This window comes from Oncorhynchus masou, chromosome 17 (assembly GCF_036934945.1).
Source record: "Oncorhynchus masou masou isolate Uvic2021 chromosome 17, UVic_Omas_1.1, whole genome shotgun sequence".
Lineage (NCBI taxonomy): Eukaryota > Metazoa > Chordata > Actinopteri > Salmoniformes > Salmonidae > Oncorhynchus > Oncorhynchus masou.
The window spans coordinates 12426527-12434615 of NC_088228.1; the positions used below are offsets into that span (position 1 = coordinate 12426527).

Genomic DNA, 8089 nt, shown 5'->3' on the forward strand with positions numbered 1-8089 from the left:
CTCAGGACTCTACTCTCAGGACTCTACTCACAGGACTCTACTCTCAGGACTCTACTCTCAGGACTCTACTCTCAGGACTCTACTCTCAGGACTCTACTCTCAGCACTCTACTCTCAGGACTCTACTCTCAGCACTCTACTCTCAGGACTCTACTCTGCACTTAAACTATATTTGCATATTTTTGTACCTTTTCGGCTGGGGATTCAAATCAGAGACCTTTCGGTTACTGGCCCAACACTTTTAACTGCTAGGCTACCTGCCACCCTCTCTTATATACAGCCTGATTTTGTAGAAGATGCTTTAGGCATGGATGTGCGTGTATGTTTGTCTTAACTGTGTTTAATACTCAAGCATCTCAATAAGGTGTAACTAACTAACTGCAATCTGCAATTCGGGCCATTCCTACGTGTGAGCATTTCTGCAGAATGCCCCCTCTCCCAGCATTCCATTGGTTCCTACATGAACTCCCCCCCCTCAAGCACTCCATTGGTTCCTGCATGAATCCCCCCCCCCCCCCCCTTTGCTCCCTCCTGCTGAACACCTGCCCCCACCGTTGTTAACATAATTTTGGGAAAGCAGTGCCCTTCTTCCATGAGGTTCTTCTGTGAGGCATCCAAGGTTATTGTGGTGCATTAATGCCACATACTGTCCTGGAGCGCCCCGGCCTCCCATCTGTCCTAACTGAAACATTTAACAAAAGAAATATAAAGAGGGGTCCCTACAGATACAGGAATACCCCCGAATTGTGCAATTGCACCGTTCTCAAGCATCTTGGTAGGCTATCCTGGTGCATCAGGGTAGCCTAGTGGTTAGAGTCGTGGCCTAGTAACCTAAAGCTGACCAGTTCAAATCCCCGAGCTGACAAGGTACAAATCTGTCGTTTTGCCCCTGAACAGTGTTGCTCCTAGGCCACCATTGGAAATAAGAATTTGTTCTTAACTGACTTGCCTAGTTAAATAAAGGTAAAATAAATAAAAAAATCTTGTGACTGTGCATGATGAGGAAAACCTTGTGATGTCACTTAAGGGAAAGGTCTGCGTGTGAATGGAGGAAGTGTGTGAACGGAAGGTGTTGACACTCATGTTTACCCTTGTTGCAATGATATATTATTGAAATATTCAAATAGCATGGGCGACTGAGAAAAACAAATTGGTACAACTTAAGGCCAAGTGGCAAACAATAATGCAGGCACTAGGGATGGTGGTGTGAGCATGAGGGTCTGGGCAGATGAGATGTAATAATTATTTGTGTCTGTAAGTTGTTGTTCGTATTTATATGTTTGTTTCAGGAGTGTAAAAAATAAATAATGTATTTAAAAAAAATATATATATATATATATATAGTACCAGTCAAATGTTTGGACACACCTACTCATTCAAGTTTTTTTTAAATGTTACTATTTTCTACATCAATACTATGAAATAACGCATATGAATCATGTAGTAACCAAAAAAGTGTTTAACAAATCAAAATATATTTAAGATTTTAGACTCTTCAAAGTAGCCTCAAAGTAGCCACCCTTTGCCTTGATGACAGCTTTGCACAATCTTGGCATTTTCTCAACCAGCTTCACCTGGATTGCTTTTCCAACAGTCTTGAAGGAGTTCCCACATATGCTGAGCACTTGTTGGCTGCTTTTCCTTCACTCTGTTGTCCAACTCATCCCAAACCATCTCAATTCGGTTGATGTCGGATGATTGTGGAGGCCAGGTCATCTGATTCAGCACTCCATCACTCTCCTTCTTGGTCAAATTGCCCTTACACAGCCTGGAGGTGTGTTGGGTCATGGAAAAACAAATGATAGTCCCACTAAGCGCAAAGCTGATGGGATGACGTATCGCTGCAGAATGCTGTGGTAGCCATGCTTGTTATGTGTGCCTTGAATTCTAAATAAATCACAGACAGTGTCACCAGCAAAGCACCCCCACATCATCACACCTCCTACTCCATGCCTCACAGTGGGAACCACACATGCAGAGATCATCCGTTCACCTACTCTGTCTCACAACGTACAGTGGTTGGAACCAAAACATTTGGACTCATCAGACCAAAGGACAGATTTCCACCTGTCTAATACTCGTATTTCTTGGCCTAAGCAAGTCTCTTCTTATTATTGGTGTCCTTTAGTAGTGGTTTCTTTGCAGCAATTCGACCATGAAGGCCTGATTCACACAGTTTCCTCTGAACAGTTGATGTTGAGATGGGTCTGTTACTTGAACTCGGTGAAGCATTTATTTGAGCTGCAATTTCTGAGGCTAGTGAACTTGTCCTCTGCAGCAAAAGTAACTCTGGGTCTTCCTTTCCTATGAGAGCCAGTTTCATCATAGCAATTGATGGTTTTTGCGATTGCACTCGAAGAAACTTTCAAAGTTCTTGAAATGTTGACTGACCTTCATGTCTTAAAGTAATGATGGACTGTCATTTCTCTTTGCTTATTTGAGCTGTTCTTGCTATAATATGGACTTGGTATTTTCCCAAATAGGGCTATCTTCTGTATACCACCCCTACTTTGTTACAATACAACTGATTGGCTCAAATGCATTAAGAAGGAAAGAAATTCCACAAACAAACTTTTAACAAGACACACCTGTTAATTTAAATGCATTCCAGGTGACTACTTCATGAAGCTGGTTTAGAGAAGAAAAAAAAACTTGAATGAGTAGGTGTGTCCAAACAATTACTGGTACTGTATATAAAAATATATATATTACCCTTGTTGCAAAGCGCTACCAGCTGCACTGCCTCTTAAAGTATACATGCCTCCAATAAAACTTATGGTTATATCAAGCAAAAACACAATGGAGAACTGATTGAATCAAACTTTGTTGACACAACAGCAATGTTCCGTTATTTGTTTACTGTACATTCCCTTCGCAGACATATGAATGGTTTTGTAATGACATACTGTGCCGTGATTTGTCAAGAGGCTTGCAAAGTGGCCTAACTGCTTCCCATGTGTCAAAGATGGGTCGGTCTTTACCGTCAGATAGCAGGATGTATGTCTGGGGAAAGATTGAGGGGGGGGATGTTCTGTCCCAATACCCGTTCTAAAGTGAGTGGTCATGCTTTTAATGCAATGATTGCCATTGTTTTAAAAAAAACTTTTTTTCTTTCAGATTTCATAAGATTAGATTTCAAAATATTGGACGAGGTGAGTGTTGTCAAATTATCTATAAAAAGGCTATTTATATGTTTGCCATATCTGTTGTGTTTCATGACAAATTCTATAATATTAGCTTTTCTCTTGTGTACTTCCTCCATGCAGTGGTGTGGAGGCCAAGATGTCATCGAAGATGCCAAGCTCTAACAACGTAACTCAGGCCAGAAGGACAGTACAACAGCTAAAGATAGAGGCCAGTATTGAGAGGATCAAGGTACGGCATGCTGAAAGTAGAAAGGAGTGCTGAGTAACAAAGTAGATTTTACTGGTCCTTACCTAAATGTCTCCCTAAATGCACACCATCTTGCTATTAAGGATAGCCCAATGATCTGTTGTTAGTGTGTGTGTCTGTGTACAGTATACACGTGTATGGGTACTTGTGAGTGTGCGTTAGGCTTGGGCGGTATCCAGATTGTCATGCCTTTATACCGACCTTGTGCCTTACCGGGATATTCGGTAATACTGACACTGAATACAAGGGCAGTTTTTTCCTCTGTAATCCGAAGGTTAGCATTGCTAACAAGTACATGTAGATTCACATAAAGAATGCTAACTAAATGCTAACAAGCGTTGCAAACACTTTCTACGGTCTCTGACCGAAAGTATTTGCAGGACAGACATCCCAGCTTATAAAGTTATACAAGTAACAAACAAATGCAACATCAGTTGGCTGCATGCACAAAACAAATATTAGACAGGAAGCTCTTGATCCAGGAGGGATATCTCAGCTGTTACCAAACAAAGCTTGATTTTGGAAGAAGCTAACCACTTAGCTCGATATACGTAGATAATAACGAGCTAATATATTAGCAAACCAAATGCACAACTGCAGAGCATTTACAACATTTTAGACAGTTAACTTATTAATTATAAGATATCTAACTGGTAAATATTTAGTTGTGAATTCCATACTGTAACTAAATCATCTGGTGCGTGCTGCACAACAGTGAGTGACTCACAAGGCTCTGGTCTCTCATCGTTGTGTGCTTATATACAAACACCACTTGACCGGTAGTAATCGTCATAATGAAAAATTATTTGACAGGTGAAATGAAGAACACAATCTTCTTTTATCTCCTAGCGTATTGCACACGTTGACTGCGGATATTTACTTAAAACGTATCGACAAATATTAAAATGTAGTTTTTAAATAGGTACAAATAAATAGTTTCAATGGTATTGAAAAACCATCCTGAGGCTATTTCCAAATACCTCGCTACATGGTATATATGTATATGTATACCACAGCCCAAGCCTAGTGTGCATACTGTACATGTATGTGTGTGAGCAGAGAGACTCCTCTTGCCCACACACTCATGCACACTCTCTTATATCACCTGTAGGTATCCAAGGCCTCAGCGGACCTCATGCACTACTGTGGCGAACATGCCAAGTACGACCCTCTGCTCATGGGCATCCCTGCTTCAGAGAACCCCTTCAAGGACAAAAAGCCTTGCGCTATATTATAATGACCCCTTTATGTATCTGTTGGCTTTTTAATGTTCCTGTATGTCTTTTTTTTCTACTCATCCACTCATCATGCCTTAAAGCCTATAACCCTTTAATGAAAATGTTGTATTTTATCACTCACGTTGAACATACTTACAGACATAACATACAGTGCATTGATACAGTACATCGTTCAAATGTACCTTGGGACACTGACTGTTAATGTGTGTCTGATTTAGCTAAAGTGGATTTAGCCGATGTTTCCGACCATCCCTTTAGCAAGTCTGTTTTAATCGTATCTTCTGTCATTTGTATTATAATGACCTAATTTAATATATTTCAGGCTTTCGAGTCATGGTTGGGACATGTGGCTGTATTGTCTACTTCCCATTGACTCGTCATTGACCCGTGCAGCGTTCACGTGCTAGTTGGAACTAGGAAACTCAGACGTGTTTGACTTGCTAACTGGTTGAACAGGGCATGTATATAACTACAACCATTTAGCAAATCAAACATGACAGAGTAACCTAGTTCCGACTAGCATGTGAACGCAGCTTCATGCTGTTTATTAATAACTTCCTGGTTCAGCAGGATGGCATCTGGACTGTCATTGAGCAATGGAGGAAGTAGACCCAGGGACAAATATTTTCTAAAATAGACATCATCAGATCCCTCAACCTTCTATTAATGTAAAGAGCATAAGTTTTTGATTAGTGCTGAGGATATTTTAACTCACTGACAATTTTCAGATGGGAAACTGCAGTGTACAGCTAAGACAGGTAATTCACAACCTCAGTATACAGCACTCCACCCAGCCATTTAAACCAGGTGTTACATAACAGAACACTGTGAGCCAAGTCACCTTAACATATTTACGATAGTGATCATGTAATCAATGTATAGGTTGGTATTTTAAAGAGGGGGTTCAGGTACAAGTATTCTGTTGGGAGAGACCATAGGAGGTGCACCAGCTTGGCACATGGGTTGTTATTAATGGTGTAATAAATTATTTTCACTCCAACTATGTGCACTATACCATGTATTTGAGTAGACTGGTCTCATAGACTAGAAGTAACATAGTAAACGTACATCCGGGACACTCAAATTACACTGAACAAAAATATAAATGCAACATGTGAAGGGCTGGTCCCATGTTTCATGAGCCGAAAAAAAAATCCCTGAGATATTTCCCTACGCCCAAAAAAGGAATTTCTCTTAAATTATGTGCAAAAAATTGTTTACACCCTTGTTAGTGAGCATGGATCCTTTGTCAAGATAAGCAATCTACTTGACAGGTGTGGCATTTCAAGAAGCTCATTAAACTGCACGATCATTACACAGGTGCACCTTGTGCTGGGGACAATCAAAGGCCACTCTAAAATGTGCAGTTTGGTCACACAACGCAATGGCACAATTCTCAAGTTTTGAGAGAGCATGCAATTGACATGCTGACTGCAGGAATGTCCACCAGAGCTGTTACCTACCATAAGCCACCTCCCACATCCTTTTAGAGAATTTGGCAGTACGTCCAACCGGTCTCACAACCGGAGACCACTTGTAACCACACCAGCCCAGGACCTCCACATCTGGTTTCTTCATCTGCGGGATCGTCAGAGGAGAAAGGGGGGACTATTTCTGTCTGTGGGGAAAAATTAATTCTGATTGGCTGGGCCTGGCTCCCCAGTGGGTCGGGCTGACTTCGAAGTGGGTGGGCCTATGCCCTCTCAGGCCCACCCATGGCCTCGCCCTTGCCCAGTCATATGAAATCCATAGATTATGGCTTAATGAATATATTCATATTGACTGATTTGTTTGTATGAACTGTAACTCAACAAAATCTAGAAATTGTTGCATGTTGCATTTATATTTTATTTCATTATAGTATATGACATGTTACCTTTGGTATGGTTACATAAGATAGAAAGTTAGTTAAGGCAAAAACAAAAGGAAGTTGGTTGGTTGGGATGGGATGGGCGTATAATGCGAATATCTAGCAACACAAAGGTTGCATGCTTGAATCTCACCACGGACAAATTAAGCATTTTAGCAATTTGGCAACTACTTACTACTTTTTTAGCTATTTTACAACTACTTAGACCCTTTTAGCTGGCCCTAACCCTAACCCTTTTAGCTGGCCCTTCCCCTAACCCTAACCCTTTTAGCTGGCCCTTCCCCTAACCCTTTTAGCTGGCACTTCCCCTAACCCTAACCCTTTTAGCTGGCCCTTCCCCTAACCCTAACCTTAACCCTTTTAGCTGGCCCTTCCCCTAACCCTAACCCTTTTAGCTGGCCCTTCCCCTAACCCTAACCCCTTTTAGCTGGCACTTCCCCTAACCCTAACCCTTTTAGTTAGCCCTAACCCTAACCCTTTTAGTTAGCCCTAACCCTAACCCTTTTAGCTGGCCCTTCCCCTAACCCTAACCCTTTTAGCTGGCCCTTCCCCTAACCCTAACCCTTTTAGCTGGCCCTTCCCCTAACCCTAACCCTTTTAGCTGGCCCTTCCCCGAACCCTAACCCTTTTAGCTGGCCCTTCCCCTAACCCTAACCTTAACCCTTTTAGCTGGCCCTTCCCCTAACCCTTTTAGCTGACCCTTCCCCTAACCCTAACCTTAACCCTTTTAGCTGGCCCTTCCCCTTCCCCTAACCCTAACCCTTTTAGCTGGCCCTTCCCTAACCCTAACCCTTTTAGCTGGCCCTTTACCCTAAACCTTTTAGCTGGCCCTTCCCCTAACCCTTTTAGCTGACCCTTCCCCTAACCCTAACCCTTTTAGCTGGCCCTTCCCCTAACCCTAACCCTTTTAGCTGGCCCTTCCCCTAAACCTGACCTTTTAGCTGGCCCTTCCCCTAGCCCTAACCCTTTTAGCTGGCCCTTCCCCTAACCCTAACCTTAACCATTTTAGCTGGCCCTTCCCCTAACCCTAACCTTAGCCCTTTTAGCCCAACTCCTAACCTTAATCCCTAAGCCCTAGAGCTAACATTAGCCAGCTAGCTAATGTTTGCCACCTAACCAACGTTAACCACAACAAATTGGAATTCGTAACATATCATCAAAAACTGATGATGGACATCCACAAATTAACACATATCATACGAAACGTAACATATCATACTAAATGGAGTGTCTCAATTTACAAACAGAATAATACTAAATGCTCTGAGACCACGTTGATTTGAAGCTGACCCCAATGTCCTGTGATAGTACTAAGTATCGTATTTGGGGGGGGCAGGACCAAGTTTGGGAAACTCTGTCCTATTGAACAGTAAAAAAATAGAGTGTCCCGTATGCCCTGTCGGTTAGCTGTTGGGAACATGTCTCGATAAAACGAACCAGCTGTATCGATGTGGTTAGCACAGATAGGCTGGAAAGTATAATTATGTTTGCATTCACAAAGCCTTACAAGTGTTTGCATTGTGGTGTGAAGATTATTATTGTTTTATTTGTTAAATGAAATGGATCTTTCTGTGCTGATTTCCTGTGAT

The 8089-nt window shown here is 41.9% G+C and overlaps 1 protein-coding gene across 1 annotated transcript in view; it reads left to right on the forward strand.

Annotated features, from left to right (window-relative positions):
* The window catches only part of LOC135558501 (guanine nucleotide-binding protein G(I)/G(S)/G(O) subunit gamma-12-like), a 52577-nt gene extending 45319 nt beyond the window's left edge, over positions 1–7258 (forward strand). Inside the window, exons 2-4 of the mRNA XM_064992341.1 lie at positions 3117–3151; positions 3266–3374; positions 4504–7258. Of these exons, the coding sequence (XP_064848413.1) occupies positions 3282–3374; positions 4504–4629 (219 nt within the window). The 5' untranslated portion in view covers positions 3117–3151; positions 3266–3281 and the 3' untranslated portion in view covers positions 4630–7258. The remainder of the gene's footprint in view (positions 1–3116; positions 3152–3265; positions 3375–4503) is intronic.
* The last annotated feature ends 831 nt before the right edge of the window (positions 7259–8089 follow it).